This window comes from Acinonyx jubatus, chromosome B4 (genome assembly GCF_027475565.1).
Source record: "Acinonyx jubatus isolate Ajub_Pintada_27869175 chromosome B4, VMU_Ajub_asm_v1.0, whole genome shotgun sequence".
NCBI classification, from domain to species: domain Eukaryota; kingdom Metazoa; phylum Chordata; class Mammalia; order Carnivora; family Felidae; genus Acinonyx; species Acinonyx jubatus.
Window position 1 is genome coordinate 25393494 of NC_069387.1, and position 26060 is coordinate 25419553.

The following is a 26060-nucleotide window of genomic DNA, read 5'->3' on the forward strand; positions in this document are numbered from 1 at the left end:
AACACCACCATGATGCACATATATTAAAACACACTGGCCATGTTTTTCCCTTTGCCACCGGAACGGACAATTTTCTCTAAGAGCAGGAGCTGAGTGGAATGGATAGCTATAATCTGTCATCAGGGCTTGCGAATTCATAAGCCTTCAGAAGCTAGACAGGCCGAAAAATCTTAAGTTGTCTTCCATCGACATGAATGCGTTCTGCACCACACACTCAGTCCTCAGAGAAACAGGGTGTCCCATTTTTCTTAAACACAATCTGGCTATATTTATTTCCGCCACATTGGAGAACATGGATCCCAAGGAATGCATCACTGGTATAACACAAACACCAGCACAGCTGTTAGGAGAACGTCTACGGACGTCCCGCCTCAGCATGGCAAGACCGTAAGTGGTGGGCACTGTGCTCAACCAGAGACCTTATGCTCCATTTACAGAGTCAGTTGTAACTCGGCTCCAGCTGGTCATCAGAAGATGAAGGCCTAGTGTAGTCACGTCTTCCGTTTCGTCAAAGGAGTCAGAAATTTTTATGTGGAATTTCTCAAATTTGTGGGCCTAAGAAAAATATATATTTTGTCCAAACATAGCCTAAAGACTGTGCACTACCAGCTGGATATGAATCACTGTATGATGCATGATATTCCCATTTTACCGAGATGGTGCCCTCTTCTCGTCCGTAATTGGGTGATGTAGCATGGTCTCCTGGAAACAGAAAGCCCCTGCCTTTTCCTAAAAATTACTCAGGGGCGTGGGGTATCTGCATGTTTTATCTCACCTGCTAATGCCAAGTTCTTTTAATCTAAAGCACTCCTGGAGGCTCAGTTCCACCCTATCTAGTCTGCTTTGGGGCTCTGTTCAACCAAAGTCCTTCTGATTTCAAGACTTTCAAGTCTTTACCATCAGCTCCATCATCTCTAAGAATGGACCCTATTTCCCTCTCCCACTAAAATACTTCTACTTTCAACTACAAAAATGGCCTTAAACTCAACTGCTATCTTTCTTTCACTATCCATTCTTATTCCTTGACACCTTGCAATTTAGCTTCTCAGAGTTATCAGTGATTCTAGATAACAATGGAGCTCTTGCTAGATCGGATGGCATTTTATCCAGACCTCATTTTCCTGTAGTTTTTCACTGTCCAGGAAGCCAGCCCTTACTGTGATCTCAGGGTTCCAGAGCACAGCAGAGAAAGCACACACACATTGTGTCACCCAACTCTAAATAGGCCTGGTGCTTTGCAACAGTCACCTCTCCCCATGTTACTCCTTCCACCTTCATCCCCTGCTGCTGACTATAATTCCACCTTACGCTTGGTGCCCAATTGTAACGTCATCTCTTATGGGACCGAGTCCTTCACTGCTGGGATGATCATCCCCTCAATCCTTGAATTACAGCATTTTATGTGACTCTCATCAGATACCGCTTTATACCACAGTCACTCACTGGATGGATACACACTACCATCTAACTGAGGTTAATGCCCTTCAAGTCAGGGAAGTAGGTACCTCTATTTTTGAGAGAGGTAGAAGCTTGTAGTAATGTCTGCCCATCTCTTCACATCTCCCTTTTGGCCAACGGACATTAGCACATGTGATGTGAGCAGAGGCTTCACATACACACTGGCGATTTTTTTCTCTGTCGCCGTCTGGAACCCTGAGATGCTTTACGGGCTAGTGTCCTGGAGGATGAACAACTATAGGACACAGAAACCAGTGGACCCAGTGAGCCCCCAACCCCTCAGACCAACCAGAGCCAGGCCAAACCACCAGACTGCAAAGATTCAGCAAGCTGACACAGACCAGAAGAACCACTCAGCTGACCACAGAATCAGGGCAATAAATACTTGCTGCCTGAAGCCATTAAAGCTTCTAAGGGTGTAAGGAGAAGGGATTAACCAATATACAGGATATTTGGCACGCTGTACTGTTCTGAAATGAGTAAAGAAAGAATGAAACTTCAACTCCTGTCTGATCATCTACTTCTAGTTTTTCTAGCCTAAAAACGGGAATACTCTAGATTTCGGCATGGAGTTTCTGGTTTGTTTTGTACAATGAAAAACTAAAGGGCAGCATGCTGTCAAAGATCAAGTACAGGCATTCCACGTGCACAGATATATATGTGGAACAGGATGTACCATTCACTGTCTGTAGGTCCTTAGGTGTTTCCCGTAAACTTTCTGAACTTCAGTTTCCCTTCAGTAAAGCAGAAAAAATACCACCAGTCTCACAGCATTTGAGATAATATATACTAAATACTAAATATAGTATCTGGCAAATTTCTCCAATAACCAAGAGACATTGTCTAAAATTAAGGAGGGTGAAGCAGTCGTCTCGAAAGCTGTGTTTCTACATAGTCACCTGTCACGAGCGCAAGTAGGGAACTAGTCAGTTACCTACAAGGCAAGGGCGGGAAAGGTCTGATGTGAGATGAAGATGTAGATGAAGAGAATTCTGACGCCTTTAACAATTTCCAGAGACCTTGGCTTTTGCTTATAACATCCCTTGGCGTGGCCACACTGGAAAATTTTCCCTTCCGATACAGATTAGCGCCTTAATCATAGGCTTAGTTATAGTTGGGGCTGTCCAATCAATGGTTATGTAGAGGGGTGTTGTGCAAAGAATAAATCATTAGAAGACAAAAACCAAAAAGTTACTTTGGAAGAAGTTATTTCGAAGCTTCGACTAATTAACAGCTAACCAGATAATTTAGAAAAGTCCAGCCGCTGTTCACTACATAAAATGACTTCACCACAGTTTTCGTCTTCTATCCAAAAACATACGATGATTTACAAAAATACAGCATCTGGAGAGCTTCTTGGACAGCACCACGAAAGCACACTATGAATTCCTTTATGTCCAACCCACTGAGCCTGTTTCACATAAAGGTTCATGCTACCCCCCCACCCCCCCACCCCCCCCCGGAACATCAGAGCATGCTAGGGCGGATATGCTCCTTTAAGATAAAACAACATCGTGGTTTTGAAGAAAGCAACAGAAAGAAAGAAATCCTCTTCCATGACCGATTGCTCACCTATATAGGTTCCACTGTGGCTACCAGCATATTCAGCATCTTCTGGATGGAGGGTAAAAGCATACAGAACAAAAGCCGAGAAATAAAGCAGAACAGTTAGAGAAGCCCAGCCACAGATGCAAAAAATAAATCACTCAAAACGATTCTGTAAAGCACAGCGTCAACCAGCCCTCACAATGCCACTCTTAAACATAAAACATTTTGTTTTATATTTAAGTTTCGAGTCATGTTTCAAAACATCATGCGATTTGTTTTTTAACCTTCCGCAGGGGTTACCTGATGCAGTTCCAAGGAAATTATAAAAGGTCTGCCTACGATGTTTCTACTTTTCACAGGTAAGAAAATCACCACACTGGATCCCCAAAGTGAACCTATTTTTGTAAATCAGGCTCTTGGATAATATGTAAAATACAGAACTTATTTCGGCTCTCTGGATTAGAGAGAAAGGTTACAACGAAGACACAGTCTTTTCTTTTGATGGGAAGACATTCTGTGTCGGGAAGAACTAAAGGCAGAATATTTCTATTTTGATTTTGACTTTGAAAAATGAACAGAGGAAAGCAGTTTAAAACAAACAACGTGCTACTCATTATTTCTTGGAGTTAAATGAAAACTGGGTTATGCATATCTTCAAATTTTAATTTAAGTAGCGGGGCACTTATTGCTTTAGAACCCTAATTTTTGCATCAATGTACTTCTGGAACTGAGAACACAGCTTGTGCAGACGTCAAATAGTTGAGAAGATGCCCCTGACATCCTTATGTTAAAGTGAGGATGACGATATATTTGAACAGCATTGAGACTATTGGCAGAGGAAAAAATAACATACTATTGCAGATTACTTTCTATATTTCTGCTATATGAAACAAAAATAGTGCAGTTCTTTCTAAAACAAAGTCCAATCATGATTTTCAGTTACTGTAATGTCAAGAGGGACGTCTGGATGTACAAAATCTTTTATAAACTACTTGCTATGTTCAATTTAATCCGCCCAGATGTGTACTAAACAAAATTAGTAGACTACGGCAGGGAAACTTTTATACATGTACCTTTAATTTCCTCTGAGAAGCACAAAGAAAATGAGAAAGCAAATGATTAAATGTGCAGAAAACACAAAGTAGGAAGAAGATGCATCTAAGGGAAAAAAAAAATCCACCTACCACACTCAACTGTTTCCACATCTTAGAAAAGCCAAAGGGAAAAAAAATGTATTTTAAATATTTCAAAGTTGTTAGTCAACAAATAAATAGAATTCATGAAAACCTACATTTTAGACTGCACTGGAGTCTTGGTCTAAAAAGAAGGTGTATACCAAAAGCAGTAAAAGCACAAGCCTTCATTCAGCTTATTAAGTGCCCAAATGGGAAAAATAATGAGGAAAAAACTTTTTTTTTTTTTTCAAAATAACACCTTCAACAGGGGATTATCTTCATAGCACAGCTCTGTCTGTAAACTAATCTATCTATTCAATACATAGGATGCATACTTAGACAACCCTTAAAACGCCCTTAAAATGCCTAGGTACCCTACAAATTTAACAATATTCTGGCAATTATCAACTTATTACAAATATGAAGTGAGTCAGGCAGAACCCTTTACTTCTTTTTGTCTATATTATTTGATGAAAAGTATTTTTTTTGATCATGCATCCTACTGTGTTTATTTTTTTTTCAATATATGAAATTTATTGTCAAATTGGTTTCCATACAACACCCAGTGCTCATCCCAAAAGGTGCCCTCCTCATGATGAAAAGTATTTTTAAAAAAACAGTCTAAAAAATAGTTGTTACTAATAGGACAGAAATTTAAGAGTTGCGTTGGACTTAGGAGACTCACCTTCGGTTAAAGGTGGGAAACAAAACCTGGCAATTTAATAGCAGCAAAATGTAACCATGAGCCAAGGGAGAGCGTATTTTGCTATGAGACCTTGTAGAATGAACAAGACAGTTCTCTGCTCACTTCTCTCTCCAAACAGCAGAGTGTGCCAGAGGAAACACTTAGGAGAGAATGGGCACCATTTTATTTTTATCTTTCAAATACCTATGGGTCCTCCAACTACATTGGTTCTACCTGAACAGCATTAGTAAAAATGACAAGCGTATCGTGTTATTCAGGCTCATATGATAAGTCACCCCAAGTTGTGAGTTTATCTACACTCATTTCTTAGTAGCTGTGAAATGCCATGTACACCTAAGGCAAGTTATCAGGAAACAAATAATAAACTTTGCAATGTGGATTAGGACAAGCCAAGCAACCTAGGCTTAGTGGAAATAACACAAGCTGTGCTTCAGATGGGTCCATCTGCAAACTCAGACACGCCACCATTAAGTGGACTGTTACACAGAAAGTATGTTTTCTGATAGGAACAACAGGACTGAGTGTTGCACCCCGGTTACAGAAACAGTGTCGTGTAAATCAGATGACAAAAGCCATGGATCACACACACACGTGCAAAAAAACAAACATCGCCATATCACATAGAGTATGGTATGTTTCATATTCTAATAAAAGGTTGTACATTCTCAGAAGAGTATTTCCTCCACACTCTTACGTAGGAAGAGAATGACATTTTCTGCATGGTACACACGTGCATATATATCCAAGCAAGCATCATGCTTAATAGACATCCAACAGGAAAAGCAAAGAACACTTTTCCTTAACACTTAGCAAGTTCAAACAAAGAGGAAAATATACAAAAGGCTGATCCCAGAAGACACTTGGGATTACTGCAGGATTCTCAACTATGGTAAGGCACTGTTCTGTGCGCTTTAAATGCATAAACTTACTGAATTCTCCAACAACTCTGAAGCCAGTGCTATTATCTCCAGGTTACAGATGGGAATCAGAGGTACAGGGAAGCAAAACACTCTTGGGTGTGGACCCACACGATCTGGCTCCAGAGTCTGTGTTTTTAACTACTATACTATACCAATCACACCAAAATCACTTTTTAAATTACTCTAACTTCAGGCTAGGAAATACAAGTCAGGGGAGAGGTCAAATGAAGTAAGTTTCTTTTAATCTTCCTGTCTACTCCCACCATCTCCCAGCACACCAGCCTCTCGCCCCCTCCTCCCCCAAAGCTTGAACCACCCAAGTGCGTGTCTGCTGACCAGAGAGGTACAGAAGACTCTTCCCAGCATTACCAGGAGTCCACTCTCCACATCAACACTGAAGAGCTGGATGGGAGAATTACAAAAGTCACCGAGGAGAGGCCAACAGGGTCACAAAGAGTAATTTTGGCCAAAGAGAACAGAGTGGAAAGGCCCTCGTGAAGAGCATTTGACGAGCTCAACATAACAGGGCAGGGGGAAATTTTCCACGCTGCTGGATGCTACTCTATGTAGAGCAATGTCAGATACTCTTGACAAGAGGAGAAACTGTGTCTATATAGGTATGATAGCATTTACGGGGGCAAAGTCAAATCTCTACCCTAGAAGCTGCTTTCTTATGCCCCGCTCTGCCCCTATGCAATCTTCCCTAAAAGTCTGTAATAATCCACGACCAGTGACCACACCTCTAATTGTTAAGCAACTCTTTCTTACCTGCATGGTATTGGGTCCCCACGACAAAAGGCAAGAAACAGTATGGCGTTAGAACCCTTCATATGGAAAGGCTAAACGCACACACCCTGATAGTGCTTTAGAAGCAACATCTTCATGGGGCGCCTGGGTGGCGCAGTCGGTTAAGCGTCTGACTTCAGCCAGGTCACGATCTCGCGGTCCGTGAGTTCGAGCCCCGCATCAGGCTGTGGGCTGATGGCTCAGAGCCTGGAGCCTGTTTCCAATTCTGTGTCTCCCTCTCTCTCTGCCCCTCCCCCGTTCATGCTCTGTCTCTCTCTGTCCCCAAAATAAATAAACGTTGAAAAAAAAAATTAAAAAAAAAAAAAGCAACATCTTCATTTATGGAAGTAGAACACAGTCTACTGAGATGAAAAGTGAGCAACAATAACTAGGCCGTCAGCTCAACCATCTCGTGGCATGAGCAGTCAGACATGCAATTTACAGCTTAGTTCATCTCCACCTCTGTCCACACAAACTCTGACCTCCGGCATCTCCCCAAAAAAAGCAGTAAACATTAGGGGAAAAAAAGCCACATTCATTATTTTTTAAAACCCCACCAGTATTGAGAAAATATTTGCCAAAGTTTCAGGCATACAAATTTAACATAAGAACATAAGCAATCTACTTATTAATTTCTGAGTTAAGTTTATGTAGGAACATAATAAATAAGCATTGTTTAAGATGCCAAGAGCAAGGAGCTTACTCAACTTGAAAAGTTGTATTATAACAACCTGTAGAGTACGGTTATGTATATTATTCTCAAATTTTTGGCCTTCCAAGATACTGGTACCATGGAGAGAGAATTCATTTGCTTACTCAGTGTTTAAATCATGCTGTTGGCAGGGGTGCCTGGGTGGCTCAGTCGGTTGAGCATCCAACTCTTGATTTTGGCTCAGGTCATGATCCCAGGGTCATGGGATCAAGTCCCGTGTCGGGTTCTACAGTGAGTGTGAAGCCTGCTTGGGATTCTCTCTCCCTCTCTCTCAAAAATAAAAATAAAAAACAAAACTAAAACTAAAACATTTAAATTGTGCTGTTGGTTGATTGTGATCTTCAATCCCCAAAATGCTTGTCTTTGAATGAACTCAGTTATATCCTGTTTGAATTCAATATTAAGTATTTATCCAATTAAACAAATATTGGCTTTGGCTCCAATTAAATATTTTCTTTTGTATCCACATGACAGCAGCCACAACTGGCTAAAACAAATTCTAAATATGGCATTTTGTGTTTTTACATTCTAATCTTTAAAAGGTCAAAAAATCATACCTTCTGGGTTTTAAGAGTACTATAGGGGCACCTGGTGGCTCAGTCGGCTAAGCATCCGACCTCAGCTCAGGTGATGATCCTCATGGCTCCTGAGTTCGAGCCCCGCATCGGGCTCTGTGCTGACAGCTCAGAGCCTAGAGCCTGCTTCGGATTCTGTGTCTCCCTCCCTCTCTGCCCCTCCCCAACTCGTGCTCTGTCTCCCTCTCTCTCTCAAAAATAAACAAACATTAAAAAAAAATTAAAGCATTTTAAAGAACTGTTTTATAAAAGAAAAATTTTAAATTCATATTATTCAATCACCAGTATGAGAAATTTTCAGGTATTTATGCTTTGATAACTAGAAAAGGAAATTAATTACTGTAAATGAAGATCATACTGGAGTATTCTCCTGTAAAATACACTACTTGCATAAGAAGAGCCTTTTCTGAATACCATGTAAACCAGATTTAAATATGTTATGGGGCACTGTGGTGGTTGTATCAGTTAAGCATCCAACTCTTGATTTCAGCTCAGGTTATGGTCTCACGATTCATGAGATCGAGCCCCGCACTGGGCTCTGTGCTGACAGTGCAAAGCCTGCTTGGGATTCTCATACTCTCTCTCTCTCTCTCTCTTTCTCCCTCTCTCTGCCCCTCTTCCCAGTCATGCTCTGTCTCTCTCTCTCTCTCTCTCTCAAAATAAATAAACATTTTAAAAAGAAAGAAAGAAGTCATATACTATTGAGGTCAAACTTATTAATGTTTGTAACTGTTAGGAAGACAATTCTTAACTTAAAAAGTTTAATTTCAACAAAAGGGAACAGACAATATTTTGATTAAAGAAAATCCTGTTTCTTTTTAAATGTTAGCTGATATCATACTGCTTTATATACATGCAGCTGAACTATGAAAAATAAGGTTTTGGCAGAAAACCATATAGAGCACTTTAAATTACAGCGACACAAGAATTGCAAGCTGCCAAGCGTCAATCACGAAAACTACTCCTGTATGTTACTTGACAATAAGATATGCTCTGAACTCATTTCCAAAACACTTAACCTGTATCTTTCATGTAATAATCTTTGAGTTGGCTGTGTCACAGAAAGCCTATCATACTTCTAGGTCTGCTCTTCTCCGTGACTAATGTAAATCCACTGTGTAAGAACCTATCATCAGATGAAAGGAGGGAACACAGACTTCCATGACAAATGTCTTTGTTGGGTAAACTATTCTTCGAAAAAAACAGGAGGTGAGTAGAGGAGATAAGTCCCTCTCTCAAGCTTCTAAGATTTAATTACGCTCTAGTTTTAAGAGTTCGTATTTTTCAGAAATGTTTAATTTCAAGGGACAAATTATTTTCTTTGAGAGGCCTATGTTTTCAGTCTGTATTAGATATGCCATGATTCTTAAGGAGAGGAAATAACCAGAGGCACCCGAGTGGCTCAGTCGGTTAAGCATCCGACTTTAGCTCAGGTCATGATCTCGCAGCTTGAGAATTTGAGCCCCGCATCGGGCTCTGCGCTGACAGCTCAGAGCCTGGAGCCTGCTGCAGATTCTGTGCCTCCATCTCTCTGTGTTCCTCCCCTGCTTGCATTCTGTCTGTCTCTGTCTCTGTCTCAAAAATAAATAAAGATTAAAAAAATAAATTTTAAAAAAGAGGTGCGGGGTAGGAAATAACCAAGCACCAAAGAGGACTACCACAGAGTTTTGCACGAGAATGCCAGCTTTAAAGTCTGAAGAAGTCAGTATTCTGGCTCTTGATTTTATCTACCATGGAGCCAGGGGTCTAGAGCTGTAGCAGAAACATAAATGTAAAGATAATAGTCCTGGATCCTCTGTTTCTATCTTGACATTGACTGAAGCCCTATAGTTTCAGAGTTTTTCCTCCATGCAAACTTTAGTTATGATGATACACTGTGAGTCAAATAAAGACTAAACCCATAGTAATACAAGCAATTATTTTGTGAAAAAAGTTAACTGGCCAACTTGATATATATTACCTGAGTCATCATCCTAAAATTCAATGTTTAACACTATCCCCTAGGTTTTAAGTGTACTTGTAAAATTTAGTACAGAAAATTATCAACGTGACTATTTTTTAGTAAGTGTATAAACACCAACATGACAGAATTCTTTTAAAAACATTTACATTAAGTTAGAAACTTTTCTTAACACCTAGTCTGTGAATTATTATTCAAAGTCATATAAATAAGGGGCACCTGGGTGGCTCAGTTGGTTAAGCATCCCCCTTTGGTTCAGGTCATGATCTCACAGTAAGTGAGTTCGAGCCCCTCATCAGGCTCCATGATGACGGTGCAGAGCCCGCTTCGGATTCTCTCTCCCCCTCTCTCTCCGACCCTTCCACTCACTCGCTCTCTCACTCTCTCTCAAAAAATAAACTTAAAAAAAACCCTAAAGTCATGTAAATAAAAGATTTTATATCAACTTTATTTTTTTTCATAGCATTATTCTGTAATTTAGCAAAGAGCATGATAGATGTCTTATCCTAAAAATCCAAGTACCGAATGTTGAAGTCCAGGAAGTGTTAGGTCAAATGGCCTTTACAAGTGTAGTTATATAAACAATCACTAACAAATACACAGATTACAAAACAAAGTGCTTTTAAATGACTTTAAAAATGTTAAGAACCAGTATAATAATTTTGGCATAACTTTTGAGTTCAGAGATTTAGGAGGCAGCATTAAAAAAAACTTCGAATGGAATTTTATTTAATTTTTTTAAATGTTTATTTTTGAGAGAGAGAGAGAGAGAGAGAGAGAGAGAGAGAGAGAATGTGAGCAGCAGAGGGGCAGAGAGAGGGAGGGAGACATGAATTTCGAAGCAGGCTCCAGGCTCTGAGCCATCAGCACAGAGCCTGACGTGGGGCTCGAACTCATGAACCGTGAGATCATGACCAGAGCCGAAGTCAGACGCTTCACTGACTGAGCCACCCAGGTGCCCTTCCAATGGAATTTTAATTGATAATAAAAGTCCTAGATTCCTATTTAATCTCCATAGAACTATACTGTTTCTTTGAATAAGGCCATATTTTCTATTCGCTAGTGATCTGGATAATATTGACCAGATTTGTTTTTATTTAAAACCAGAGAACATCTGCAGATGAGAACAACTAACGTGTCTCTCCATGAATCAAGTCTAATTTTAAAACAAGAGAAAAGATGGAAGTGAATGGAGAATCAGTGAACATTCCTAAATGGTATTTTTAAGAGGCAGAAAAAGAAAGAAAAAAAACCCCTCAAAACAAAACAAAACAAAAAACCCTAACACATTCAGATAAAAGTATTTAGGTAATTTTGGAATAAGTATTTCTCAGATTCAAATATTAAGGTATTGTCATATAAAAAACTATGCATATTAACAGACAAAAACCATTCATTAAATTAGCACCTCTACATAAACACACACATACACACACACACACACACACAACCCCTCTCATATTCACACACATTTATACTAAAACCAGTTTGAGGAGAGCTATTACAAAGACAATACATACCTACTCTGTGTAGTTCTTTAAAGAAACATATTTATAAAAACTTTCACTAAATGAGAATTAATAATTATATCAAACTAGACATTTCTGAGCTGCCTAAGACTCAAACAAATTGGGAGTATGGATTCAGATTCAAGTAGAATTACATCGATTTCCTTTTCCAGTTACACACACTTTATCCCATATGCACCAAATATCTTCGAAGGAGGCAGGCCCCAGTTTAGAAATCCTTCAAAGAGCAAGTCAGGTGGATACCCCACAGCCCCTGCCAGCGAAAATTCATCACACTTAAAAACGATGCAACATTCTGGTTAAGCTGTAAGCTTTCTGATGTCACAATCCATGTGGCATTCTATGACAAGTGTGTTTTCCTTCTGCCCAGACTTAACGGAGCAAGAACAAGTAGGCTTTTGAATCCGTGCTCCACTTGAAGTATTTGCTTGCTCTGTGAGATTTATACTCGACTGTAGTTTGGCTCTCTTATAATGTAATTCCTGGGCTATACGCGTCTACAAACTGACAGAAATAACAGGAGATGTGAAAAATGCAACAATACTAAAACCAGATGTTGGTGTAAAATTCCAGGACCATTTATTTGTGCATTCTGCCTTTTAATGTACAATCTCTGTGTTGAAAACAAAAGGCTTTTTTTACTCTGAAAATGCCTAGAACCAGGAAACGTTTAGAGGAGATGAAGTAGGGAATTTATGGGACGGGGATTTGACAGGGGTGAGGCGTGGGGAGTAAAGAGAAGCTGAGAGAAGGGCAGTATGAAGCGGGGGGGGGGGGGGTGAGCTGGGGGGGGTAGGGAAAGGCATCTAAATCCACACTTTTTCAGTAATCCTACCTCGTCCTTTTCCTGCTCTTATTTTTTTTTTAACCTAGTCTCGTAACAACTCCAAACAGGCAGGTTAAAGGTCAGAGTTCCTGTGATTTCTGGATAAGCAAGGAAGAAAGAAGAACAACGGTTCTTGGGCACAACAGCCTTTGTGCCCAAGAGAGTGGTGGGTTTTCTCCCCCTAATTTGACCAAGAAGTATCCTCCCCAAACCTTCCAGCTTGGGAGAAATCAAAGAGTTGCACTTTAGGTTACATTTGTAAAACACCTACATTCAGGAGCCAAGGAGAGTAGTAGTTATTTTCTTAAAGTGTGAGCCATGGGTTTATTATAAACCCTGCAAACACTCCTCTCTTCCAAAGATTCACTTCAATATTCTACTATGAATTTCTTATTTGTTTGGCTGCCATGAAACGATGACCCCAAAGCTATCACAGGGCAATACGAGCTCTCGTTCTACCACAAACACCTGCTTTAATAGTCAAAAATAAACAGCAAGATTTGGTTGCTCTGCATTTTTATTAACAAACTTACATGATTTCCTGTTGGAAACTTTCAAGGGCTGAACTAATATTTCTGGTCGTCTCAGAGCCAATCTCCTGGGGGAAAAAGAAGGTCAATGCCTATCAATTTTCAGTACAGATCCAAGATTAATATAACACCAAAATATTAAAAGTCCCAAGGAAAAAAAAAGCGGGAAGCCAGGGGAAAAATGGACACAATGCAATCTATTCAAATTTAAAAAATGAGTCCTCTAACTTCCCAAGTTTTAGAAATCCTCCCCACTCCCAAATCACTCTTCTTCTTTTTCCATCTTTCACATCAGTACAGCTTCGGATATTAATGTGCTATTTTTCCATTTGCTTCATAACAAAAACCGAATATGACCCCGGTACCGTCGTGTTATTTTTGGTCATTATTCATACTTAGTTAGACAAAACAGAAACCCAAACCTGGGGGGGGGGGGGATAAAGGATTCCGAAGCAAGGTTTCAGTGCTTATTTTATCACAACTATCCTCGAGTGATATTTTGCAGAGAACAAAAGGTCACTTGAAGCAAAAGCCCAGTAATGGTGCACCAGTTGCTCACCTTTCCTGGAAATGCCTTGAGGGAATCAAGCCTGCCCTGGGATTGGCGTCACCTTCATGTGTCGCTTGCCACCATGTTGCATCATCTTGGCTCATAATCTGAAGGATATCTCCCTTTTTGAAAGAAAGCCCAGCTTCCTTACATGGAATCGCTTTATCCTCATTAGGGTCATAGTCAAAGAGGGCTTTGATAAACATCTGGAAGAAAGTTTCATTTACAAGGAGTAAATACAAAAAAATAAATGTGGAGGGGCCAACATTCTCCTTTAAGAATACGTTTTTTTTAAAAAGGGATTATTAAAATCCACTCGCTGTGACAAAGAGGATATGTATTAGAAGGAAAAACGTTAGTGCCCGCCCCCCGCCCCGCAAAACAAACCCAAAAGCTTCTTAAGTAATGATTACCTTGCCTTCCTTAGACGGCGTCTCCTCTTTGATGCTGGGTATAATCTTAAATGTAATTGCTCCCTGAGACTGAGCCTGATAACAGAGGAAAGACTTATCAGAACACTTGTAGAGCCAAGGAGAAGGCAGGCAAAAAAGGTAGAAAATGGAATGATTCTGAAAATTTACAAGCTTGGGGTTTCTACTCTTAAACCAAACTGAGGAAACTATTTTTGTAGAAATTCCTGTAATATGAGAAAGCACTCAAGTTTGTCAAGTTAAAAAACATGAAACACCAAATCCACATTTACCTCCTGTGCACTTTTCAAATGCCAATGAACATATTACCATCCATGTTGAGCAACTTCATAGAAACACAGAATATGCACAGTGCCTTCTACAGACAATATTATACGGTGAGAACAGATGATGTGCCAGGTTCAGGCTATTACATTTAAGTATCGGCATCCATGTTTTTAGGGTCAAAATACCTGAACTGTCAGCAATGCAGTTATAAATACATGATTCAATTGTATATATATTAGCTGCAAGGCTCATCAGAAAAAAATAATGAAGAACATCCAGTGCTATTAAATTCTGGTCAGTGAGTAAAATACCAAATGTAATAGCTTAATTAAAAGGTAAAGAGAGGGGCGCCTGGGTGGCTCAGTCAGTTAAGTGTCTGACTTCAGCTCAGGTCATGATCTCGCAGTCCATGATTTTGAGCCCCGCATCGGGCTCTGTGCTGACAGTTCAGAGCCTGGAGCCTGCTTCCGATTCTGTGTCTCCCTCTCTCTGACCCTCCCCTGTTCATGCTCTGTCTCTCTCTGTCTCAAAAATAAATAAAAACATTACAATTTTTTTTTTAAAAAAAGGTAAAAAGACATCCATTCTAATTTCATTAAGGCAAGCAAAAACAATACGTGCAATTCTTTTCTGACCATGTCAGATGAGAACAGGTCTCCCTTTAATATACTCTCAAGTCATTGTCTATTCCTCTTTTTAGCCTTTATCGTAACTGTACTTAAATAATCATTTATGCAATTATTTCTTTTTTTCAAAATATTTTTTTCTTTTTTTTTTAAATATATGAAATTTATTGTCAAATTGGTTTCCATACAACACCCAGTGCTCATCCCAACAGGTGCCCTCCTCAATACCCATCACTCACCCTCCCCCTCCCTCCCTCCCCCCATCAGCCCTCAGTTTGTTCTCAGTTTTTAAGAGTCTCTTATGCTTTGGCTCTCTCCCACTCTAAACTTTTTTTTTTCCTTCCCCTCCCCCATGGGTTCCTGTTAAGTTTCTCAGGATCCACCTAAGAGTGAACACATATGGTATCTGTCTTTCTCTGTATGGCTTATTTCACTTAGCATCACACTCTCCAGTTCCATCCACGTTGCTACAAAAGGCCATATTTCATTCTTTCTCATGGCCAAGTAGTATTCCATTGTGTATATAAACCACAATTTCTTATCCGTTTGTCGGTTGATGGACATTTAGGCTCTTTCCACAATTTGGCTATTGTTGAGAGTGCTGCTATAAACACTGGGGTACAAGTGCCCCTATGCATCAGCACTCCTGTATCCCTAGGGTCAATTCCTAGCAGTGCTATTGCTGGGTCATAGGGTAGGTCTATTGCAATTATTTCTTAACATCTGTTATCCCTGCTAAGTTGTCAGCTCTGAGACAGCACTGAATATCTGGCACATATATGAGAAGAATGAGGGAGGAAAGCAAAGAGGAAGACAGCATGAGGCAGATAGGAAAGGAAGGAGGCAGGAAGGAGGGAGACAGGAGAATGGGGGGATATCTCTGAGGCTTACTGTCAATGGTGTGCTCATAAACCAGGGCTCTGCTGTGGAAAAGAAAGAAAAGAAAAAAGAAAAGAAAAAAGAAAAGAAAAGAAAAGAAAAGGAAAGAAAAGAGGAAAGGAAAGGACAGGACAGGACAGGACAGGACAGGACAGGACAGGACAGGAAAGGAAAGGAAAGGAAAGGAAAGGAAAGGAAAGGAAAGGAAAGGAAAAGGCCCTGATTTGTATTGTTTGCCAATTTTCATGGACCACAGCCAGCTTCCATTTACCAGCGTGACGGACCTAAGTCAAGCTGGGAAAAGCCGCATAGACTCAGGTTGTGCAAATGTAAAGAGCCAGCTCCAGTACAGCACAGAGACTCAAGTAAAGTGAGGTTTTAACAGTACAAATACCAGAATTTTATAACAGGAGTGATTTCAAAATGGCACTATCATTGTTATTGCTTACCATAAAAGAATTCACAAATCTTTTTAAAAAAGTTTTTAAATGTTTATTTTGAGAGAGATAAAGAGCAAACAGGGGAGGGGCAGAGAGAGGGAGACAGGGAATCCCAAGCAGGCTGTACACCGTCAGCACAGAGCCCGATGCGAGGCTCGAACTCACAAACCATGAGATGAGTTGGACTACTTAACTTACTAAGCCACCCGGGTGCCCCAAGAATTCACAAATCTTATTAGGAATTCATATAATACTGAATTGCATAGGTAGAGAGAAAGCAAGTCTTCTTTATGATCCCTTCCCATTCTACTAGAGTGTATGTGTGTTAATGTATACAATGCCCTTAGAACAGTGACCTTTAAGGGCTCAACCACCATAAGCAGTTACTAGTATTACTAAGTCACACCCGTCTATCAGCCATTGTGATTGGCTGACAGTACTGCACCATACGGGTGAATGATTAGTCAATCAATGCAACCGTCCTGCTATTTCTAAGTATTTTTTAAATCTTACTTATATAATACATTTGCCAAATTATGTCCTCAGGGTTATTTCCAAAAACTGAATTTCTTGATTAAGGATATGTAAATTTAAAAATTTTGATAGTTTCAGATAGCTGTCTCAAAAGGATTTACTACCAGAAGCATGTAAGTATGCATCTATGTCCCCAGAATCTGACTGACTGTAGCCATTATCAAGTTTTTAAATCCCTCTAATCCCATATTTTTCAGACACCATGTTTCTTTTATAAATTTTTCTATGTTTTCTTATTGATTTTTATGAACTCTCTACACATTAAAATACCTTCTGTCACATATACTGACAATATTTTTCCTAAGTCTCATGTGTCTTTCAAGCTATATATGGCATCTTTTTCTGTACAGGAAGTGTTCAATTCTAGTAATCACAGCAATTATTTTTCTGTTTGAATTTCACATCAAGTTTAAAAAGTCTTTCTTTACTTTTTTATTTTTTTAAGTTAATTTATTTATTTGGGGGGGGGGGTGGGTAGAGAGAGTGGGGGAGAGAGAGAATCCCAGGCAGGCTCCACACTCAGCATGGGATCATAACCTAAGTCCAGATCAAGAATCAGATGCTTAACTGACTGAGCCATCCAGGCGCCCCTGATTTCTTTAAATATTTAATTCTTTGGGGTTTATTTTTGCGTGTAGTGTAAAACAGGAACTGTTTTTTCTAACTGAATCATCAATTCATCCAATAACATTTATAAAAGGATTTCACAGCTTTCCCATGGATTTAAAATGCTATCTTAATCATATATAAAATTTTCAAAAATATGGAGGTCTGCTTGAAGATACTAAACTCTATTTCTGTATGTTTATGCTTTCATACATTAACAGAGACAGTCTCCCTTCATTTTATCCTTACAAATGAACTGCAGAATTTACACTGTCAAGGCCTAAAATAATTTTGTTCGTTTTAGATTTCACAGGACATCTAAGTTAGTTTCACTGTTTTATATGCCTAGAAAGCATAGCCTACAGTCTGGCCAGGTCGATGGAAAAAGGGAAAAGAAAAATACGTCACCAACAACAAAGTAGGTCCCCTCTATTAAGTACCTCATTTGGGATGGGCCCTGTAATCAACTCTTCACGTACATTAGCTCATTTAATCCTCAAAACACTCCAGTGAGATATTTACCTTTTATTTTCATTTGTAAATGAAAACACTGAGGCAATGCAAAGATTAAGGTATTTTCCAAGGACATACAGGGATTAAGTAATGAAGATGGGATTTGAACTCTAGACTGCCAAATCCAAATCCTGTGTTTATAGCCAAGTCTGAAACACACTGATTCAATTTCATTTTTTATTTCAGTTTTAAAACAAATTTCAGCTTACCAAAATCTGAATTATTTCTTCAGGCCTTTTATCTTCGACTGGAATCCCATTCACTTCCCTAAGTTCATCACCAACATGAATAAGACCTGAGAAGTAGCAAATTCGGGAAATTAACAGACTTACCTGCAAAAGAACTGCAATTTGCAATTGTATCTATACTTAAAGCATTGTTTGGTTCCTTTAATACATTTGAGGAGACCTTTATGCTTCTCAGGTTTCAGATTCTGTGCCTCTAAACAGCAGAACCAAAGACTACCACAATATAATGCTGGCAAAAGAAAAGACATCAGCATCCTGGTCTTTGTCTAGAAATGTACATTATTTTCACTTAATAAAAGAATCTGTATTTTGTTTTAAAGGCTGCACACTTTCAGTAGTACTTTTCAAGTGAGGAACACTTGAAGCATATCTTACTATAGCTTCAGAAGTCCATGTAACTGTAAATCAGAATGAGATTTATCGTTTATTTCAACAGATTCCCACGGTTCAACAGAAGAAAATTTCTTATTCCTTGTTTTGATGGATTACATCCAAAGATCATTTATCCTCTTAACTACATGTTGGAGATGTTGCCCATGAAATGCACCATGGCCTGTCCATGCGCCTAGTGTTGAAACCCTTACCACTTCTGTCTGCAGCTCCTCCTCTCATGATTCTGGCCACAATAATGGCCCCCGTCTGCTCGTCTTTCTTAATGGTGGCTCCCTTTTAAGAAAAAGAACAAAAAGTACTTGTGGGTAAAGGTGCATAGTGGTTGGCAGGAAAGGAGGCAGAAATAAGAAGATTCATCTGGAAAGAGTGAAAGCAATTACAAAAAATTAAAGGTATGAGGCAGGACAAAGAGACATCATGCCCCTTTATCTTACAAAGCACTCCTGACTTGGTACAGATTTTCAATCAGACACATCATGTAAGGTTTTCAGCACAATTTAAAGATTTTTCAAATCTGGAAGCTCTTCAACATTATGAAAAGTAGAAATCTCCTCTTTCCATTATACTACTTTATATGTGAATACTATTTGTTTTTTCCCCTTCACAGCATTGGCTCATTTCACTTTGTCCTTCTAATACCCCATGAAGAAGGGAGGCCATATTGAGAAGGTTAAGTGAATACAAAAATCTCATCAAAATTAGAAAACTAAGACCCAGGCCATCTGGCTTTTAGTTTAGTGATACTTCTATAATAGCATTATAGCAAAGGAACTCAGACATAATGATAAAGAAAGAGAGAGAGAGAAAACTCCAAAATTAGTCGCATTCCTTACCTAATGCTAAGATAAATTAATGGAAGAAAGATCTGTTACTCCAAGGTCTTTATGTACTAGGACTGTGCTAAGAACAAGCAGAACTAACATTCTGGCATAAGATTAGGAACAATTTTAAAGAGTCCAGAAATTCTTCATTTATGGATGTTCAGAAGCTAACTGAATGCTGCTTATAACAACATCAAGCACAAATGGTTACTTTGAACATCTTTTTATGACTTTCCTTCTAAGAAACTGGCATTGGTGTGGGAAAGCGTTCTACATGGCATCACATAGCTAAAAACATGCACATTGGGTGACGGCAGAATTCACACCCTGAAAAAGAAAGTGGAATTTTCCCACAGGTCAGTAAACATGTTTATATCGTTAAAAATTAGTTATGTAAACAAAATTAGGAATCCATTTGTAAAAAGTACATTTTATTTGACAGCTATCACATGCATATCTAATAGTAGTAAAAAAAAATCAAATAATTAAGTAATCTGAGTATTTTGTGGCATTCTTCATCACCAAGCATCCATTCAAATCCGAAGACTTGAATGAGCATCTCTCCACAATCATAAAAACCAAACCCATAAAGACCCACCAATTAATGGTAATTTTTGCCTTTATTTAAATAGTTTACTTAGAGCTAAGAGGACTAGAAATGCAATATTTTTAATAAAACTGGTATGATTAAATAAACTTTAATTTTCCTTAACAATATCTCCAACTTTCTCATCAAAGTATGGCTAATAGCAAAAGGGTCTGATAACCTAAGATTAATTACCCATTTTTTTGGAGTGTTTTTTTTTTAACCAATTTTTTCTTTCTTTTTTTTTTTACTGAGGTAAAACTGGCAAGTAACATTACAGGACTTTCAAGTATACACCATCATAATTGGCCATCTGTATGCACTACACAGTGATCACCGCTATAAGTCTAGTTACCACCCATCACCATATAATTGACCCAATTTTGTCCCCACCCCCAACCTTCTGGTAGCCACCAATGTGTTGTATCTATGAGTTTGTTTTGTTTGTTCATTTGCTTTTTTCTAAATTTCACATATGAATACAATGATATGATAATTTGTCACTCTCTAACTTATTTTACTTAGTATAACACCTTCAAGGTCCATCCATGTCGTCACAAATGGCAAGACGTCATTCCTTTTTAATGGCTGAGTAATACTGCACTGTGGATATGTGTGTGTATGTATGTGTGTACGTATGCATATGTATTTGCCATATCTTCTTCACCTATTCATCCACCAGTGGACACTTAGGTCCTTTCCATATCTTGGCCATTGTATACGATGTTATAATGAACATAGGAGTGCATATACTTTTTCAAATCAGCATTTTTATATTCTTCAGATAAATCCTCAGAAGTGGAAGAGATGGATATGATAGTTCTAGTCTTTATTTTTTAAGACTATGGAGAAATCTCCAGAGTTTTTTCAATAGTGCCTGCACCAATTTACACTCCTGTCAACAGTGTACAAGGATTCCCTTTTCTCTACATCCCCACCAACAGTTGTTATGTCTTGTCTTTCTGATAATACCCGTTGTAATTGATGTGAGGTAATGTCAATTACAGTTTTGATTTGCATTGCCCTAATTATTAGTGATGTTGAACATCTTTTCATGTGCCTATTGGCCATCTGTATGCCTTCTTTGGAAAACTGTCTATTCATATCCTCTGTCCATTTTTTTAATTGTGTTGTTTAGGTTTTTTTTTTTTGTAATTGTATGAGTTCTTTGGATATTAATCCCTTATCGAATAAATGACTTGCAAAAACCTTCTCCCATTCAGTAGGTTGTCTTTTCATTTCAATGATGGTTTCTTTTGAAGTGCAGAGTTTGATGTAGTCCTATTTATTGTTTTTGTTTCCCCTGACTTTGGAGTCAGATCTACAAAAACATTGCTAAGACACATGTTGAGGAGCTTACCACCTATGTTTTCTTCTTCTAGTAATTTTACAGTTTCAGGTCTTAGATTCAAGTCTTTAATACGTTATGAGTTAATTTTTGTGTATAGAGCAAGACAGTAGTCAAGTTTCATTTACATGTGGCTGTCCAGTTTTTCCAATACTATTTATTGAAAAGACTCCCCTTTCTCCACTGCATGTTATTAGCTCTTTTGTTTAAATTAACTGTCCATGCATGTGTGGGTTTAATTTGGGGTTCTCAATTCTATTCCATTGATCAGTGTGTCTTTTTTAATGCCCATACCAAACTGTTTTGATTACTATAGCTTTGTAGTATAATTTCAAGTCAAGGGGCATGATCCCCTAAGCTTTTTCTTCCCAAGATTGCTTTGGCTGTTTGGGATCCTTTGTGGTTCCAAATTTTAGAATTATTTGTTATAGTTCCATGAAAAATAACCTTAGAATTTTGAGAGAGACTGCCCTGGATCTGTAGATTGCTTTGGGTTGTTTGGGCATTTTAACAATATTAATTCTTCCAGTCCATGAGCATGGACTATCTCCATTTATTTGTGTCTTCAATTCCTGTCATCAATGTCATAGTTTTCAGTGTACAGATCTTTCACTTCCTTGGTTAAACTTATTCCTAGGTATTTTTTTTCTGATGCACTTTTTAATGAGATTGCTTTCTTAATTTCTCTGATTATCCATTATTAGTGTACAGAAATGCCACAGATTTGTTTTGTTAATTTTGTATCCTCCTACTTTACTGAATACATTTATTAGTTCTAACAGTTTTTGGTGCAGTCTTTTGGATTTTCTATATATATAGTATTAGATCATCTGCAAATAGTGATAGCTTTAGTTCTTCTTTTCTGATTGGAGGTCTTCTTTTTCTTGCTTAACTGCTGTGGCTAGCCCTCCAGCAGTGGCAAGAGTGTGCAATCCTCTTCTTGTTTCTGATCTTACAGGAAAAACTTTCAGCTTTTTACCATTGAGTATGATGTTAGTTGTGGGTCATATATGGCCTTTATTATGTTGAGGTATTTTCTATCTTTACTTACTCTGTTGAGTTTGTATCATAAATGGATGAATACTGTTAAATGATTTTTCTGCATCTACTGAGATATGATTTTTGTCCTTCATTGTGTTAATGTGGTTTGTCATGTTGATTGATCTGTGGGCATTGAACCATGCTTGGATGCCCGGACTAAATCCCACTTTCTCATGGCTTATGATCCTTTTAATGTATCGTTGAACTGAGTTTGCTAATATCTTGTTGAGAATTTTTTCATCAGTGTCATCAATGATATTGGCCTGTAATTGTGTGTGTATGTGTGCGTGGTGTTCTTGTCTGGTTTTGGTATCAGGGTAATGCTTCCCTGATAATATTACTTTGGAAGTACTCCCTCCTCTTCAGTTTTTTTGTAAGAGTTTAAAAAATATACAGATTAAATCATTGGAAGTTTGATGAAATTCATCTGTAAAGCCATCTGGTCCTAGAGTTTTGTTTGTGGAGAAATTCTGATTACTAATTTAATATCCTTGCTAGTAATTGGTCTATTCAGATTTTCTATTTCTTTATGACTGGTCTTGGATAATTGTATGTTTCTGGGACTCCATTTCTTCTAGGTTGTCCAATTTGTTGGTATATAATTTGTTCATAGTAGTCTCATGATTCTTTATATTTCTGTGGTGTTAGTTGTAACACCTCTATTTCTGATTTTACTTTAATCTTTTTCTTGATAAGTCTAGCTAAAGGTTTGTCAACTTATTTTTTTTCAAATAACCAACTCTTAGTTTCATTGACCTTTTCTATTGTTTTGTCTCTTTCATTTATTTCTGCTCTGATCTTTTTTTTTTTTACTTCTTTCCTTCTACTAACTTTGGGCTTCAAGTGTAAAATTCAATTATTTGAGATTTTTCTTGTTTATTGAGGCAGGCCTGTATTACCCCGAATTTCCCTTTTAGAATCCCTTTTGCTAAATCCAAAAATTTTGGTTTGTGGTGTTCCTATTTTCATTTCTGTCACTTGGTACTTTTTAATTTCTTCTTTGATTTCTTCAACGACCCACTGTTCAGTAGCATGTTGTTTGATCCCATTTTTGTGGTTTTCTCAATTTTCTTCTTGTAATTGATTTCTGATTTTACAACACCATTGTGGGTGGAGAAGATGCTTGATATTTCATCTTCCTGAATTCACTAAGTTTTGTGACCGAACATGTAATCTATCCTGGAGAATGTTCCATGTGCACTTGAGAAGAATGTGTATTCTGTTCTTTTTGGAATGAATGTTCTGTACATATTAAGTCCATCTGGTCTAATGTGTTGTTCAAAGCCACTGTTTCCTCATGGATTTTGTTTGGATAATGCACCCACTGATGTAAGTGGGGTGTTGTAAGTCCCCTACTAGTACTGCTGACAATTTCTCCCTGTTAATCTTTGCTTTATATATCTTGGTGCCTCTATGTTGGATACATATATATTTATAAATGTTATGCCTTCTTGTTGGATTGACTGTTTTTCATTATGTAATGCCCTTTTTTCCTATTACTATAAGTCTTTATTTTAAAGTCTATTTTGTCAGCTATAAGTATAGCTACACCAGCTTTTTGTTTCCATTTGCATGGAATATCTTTCTCCATTCTTTCACTCTCAGTTTATGTGTGTCCTTACTTCTGAAGTCAGTCTCTCATAGGCAGCATACAGATGTGTCTTGTTTTTTTTTTTTTTTATCCATACAACCACTCTGTGTCTTTTGACTGGAAGGTTTAGTCCACATACATTTAAAGTAATTAGTGATAGGTACATACTTGCTACCATTTTGTTAATTGCTTTCTGGCTATTTTCAGAGTTCCTCTCTATTCCTTTCTTCTTTTCTCTCTCTCTTCCTTTTTACATTGCATTTAGATTCCTTTCTCATTTCCCTTTGTGTATTTACTGTAAGTTTTGCCTGGTGGTTACCGTGAAGTTCACCTAGAACTTCCTGTGTATATAATGGTCTGTTTTGACAGCAACTTGAACATACTCTAAAACTTTACGTTTTTTCTTCCTGCCTCCCATGTTTTATATTTATGTCACACTTTACACCTTTTTATTTTGTGCCTCCTTTAATTATTGTAGTTTTTATTATTTATTTTATTGTAGTTAATTTTATTGTTTTTGTATCTTAACCTTTACACTTGCCTTATTAATGATTGATCCACTACCTTTACTATATATTTACTTTTCCAGCAACATTTTTACTTTCCTATGCTTTTCTTTTTATTACTTAATGCCATTTCTTTTCAGTTTAGAGAAGTCCCTTTAACATTAATTATAAAGCCAGTTTAGTGACGATGAACAACTTCTGCTTTTGCTTATACATAAAACTCTTAATCCCTCCTTCAAATGTGAGTACTAAACTTACCAGTAGAAACTTCTAGGTTGGAAGTTTTTTCCATCCAGCATTTGGATATGTCATGCCACTCTCTTCTGGTCTGCAAAGTTTTTTCAGAAATATCTGCTGATATCCTTATGAGGTTTCCCTTGATATAAGAAGTTGTTTTTCTCTTGTAGCTTTTAAGATTCTCTCTTTCACCATTTTATTTATAATGTGTCCTGATACGGATTTCTTTGGGTTCTTCTTATTTGGAACTATCTGGGCTTCATGGACCTGTAGGTCCATTTTCTTCTCTAGATTAGAAAAGTGTTCAGCCATTATTTCTTGACATAAGTTTTCTGGCCCCGTTTTCTACATGGACCCCTATAATGTGAATGTTATTCTATTTGATATTGATTCAAACATTCTTTAAGTTACATTTTTTTTTCTCTTTTCTTTTGGCTGCTCTGTGTGGGTGAGTCCTATTGCTTTTTCTTCCAGCTTGCTGATCTGATCTTTGGCTTCATCCAGTCTGAACTGCTCTAGGGTATTTTCCAGTTCTGTATTCTTCAGCTCTGTAACTCCTGTTGGGAATTTTGTTATATTTTCTTTGTTGAGGATCTCACCGTGTCCATCCAATCTTCTTGAGTTCAGTGAGCATCTTTATGACCATTACTTTGAATTCTTTACCAGATATATTGCTTATCTCTATGGCATTAATGCCCCTGTCTCATATTTTGTCTTCTTCTTTTGTTTGGAACACTTTCCTCTGTCTCCTCATTTTGCCTGACTCTCTGTGCTCATTTCTATCAATCACCTCTCCTAGTATTGAAGCAGTGACCTTTCAAAGGAGAGTCATGTGGAGCCCAGAAGTTCAATCCATTCTAACCAGAGCTAGGTGCTCAAGAAGCATCCCATGTGTGGTATGTTATGAACCTGTCTGCTGTAGCAGGGCTACGTCTGCGATGCAAGAATGTATCAGGCTGGTGTCCAGCCGGCTGTGATGCATGGCTGCACTGAGTGGCACAGGCTGCACTGTGGCCAAGGGGTGGGCGGGACTACTGTCTGGCCCAGCTGTTATGCACAATCACAGTGTGGGGATTGGCAGGGTTCCTGGCTGGGCACACCCCTCAGCTCTAGCAGATTAGAGAAAAAGTTCCAAAATGACTCCCACCTTCACCACCTTTAACAAAGTAGATGCAGTCACAAACATGGCACCGTCATATTTGTCGTATTTGTGACTCCGTCCCTGGGGAAAGTTCCAAAAGTTTCCCGCCTCGCTGGCAAGCACTTTAAGATCAGTAAGTGGGTCTCCTTCGCATATGGTCTAAGGTGCTTTTCAAATTGGAGTTTCTGTGTTGGGTCCTGGGGTGAGTGAGTCTGCACACGAGCCCTTAAGAGCAGGCTCTCCCTTCCCTACAGTTCTATGATTTTCCTGCACATGATCCCTACTGGTTTTCAAAGCCTGGCATTTAGGGGGCTCATCTCTTTCATGCAGGATTTAAGGGGCTGGTTGCCTGGTCTGGAGCACAAACCCCTCACTCCAGGAAAACTTCTGTATTTTTGAGATCCTCCCTGACTGTGGATCACTGCACCTACCGTGGTGTGTGTGTGTGTGTGTGTGTGTGTTGTTTTTTGTTTTTCTTGCAAGTTGGTGTCTCTGCCTCTCCTATCCAATGCTGTCCTTTTTGTCCTTTATCATAGAGGCTCTGTTCATCCAGTTTTCTAGTCTTTTTCAAATTATT

General features: G+C 38.4%; 1 protein-coding gene across 4 annotated transcripts in view; it reads right to left on the minus strand.

Moving 5' to 3' along the window:
• The window catches only part of MPP7 (MAGUK p55 scaffold protein 7), a 290238-nt gene that overhangs the window by 72810 nt on the left and 191368 nt on the right, over window positions 1–26060 (minus strand). For all 4 annotated transcript variants that reach the window (XM_027073705.2, XM_053225441.1, XM_053225440.1 and 1 more), the window contains 5 exons: window positions 18404–18485; window positions 17781–17866; window positions 13689–13763; window positions 13285–13481; window positions 12729–12793 (listed from right to left, as the gene is read on the minus strand). In XM_027073705.2, the coding sequence (XP_026929506.1) occupies window positions 12729–12793; window positions 13285–13481; window positions 13689–13763; window positions 17781–17866; window positions 18404–18485 (505 nt within the window). The remainder of the gene's footprint in view (window positions 1–12728; window positions 12794–13284; window positions 13482–13688; window positions 13764–17780; window positions 17867–18403; window positions 18486–26060) is intronic.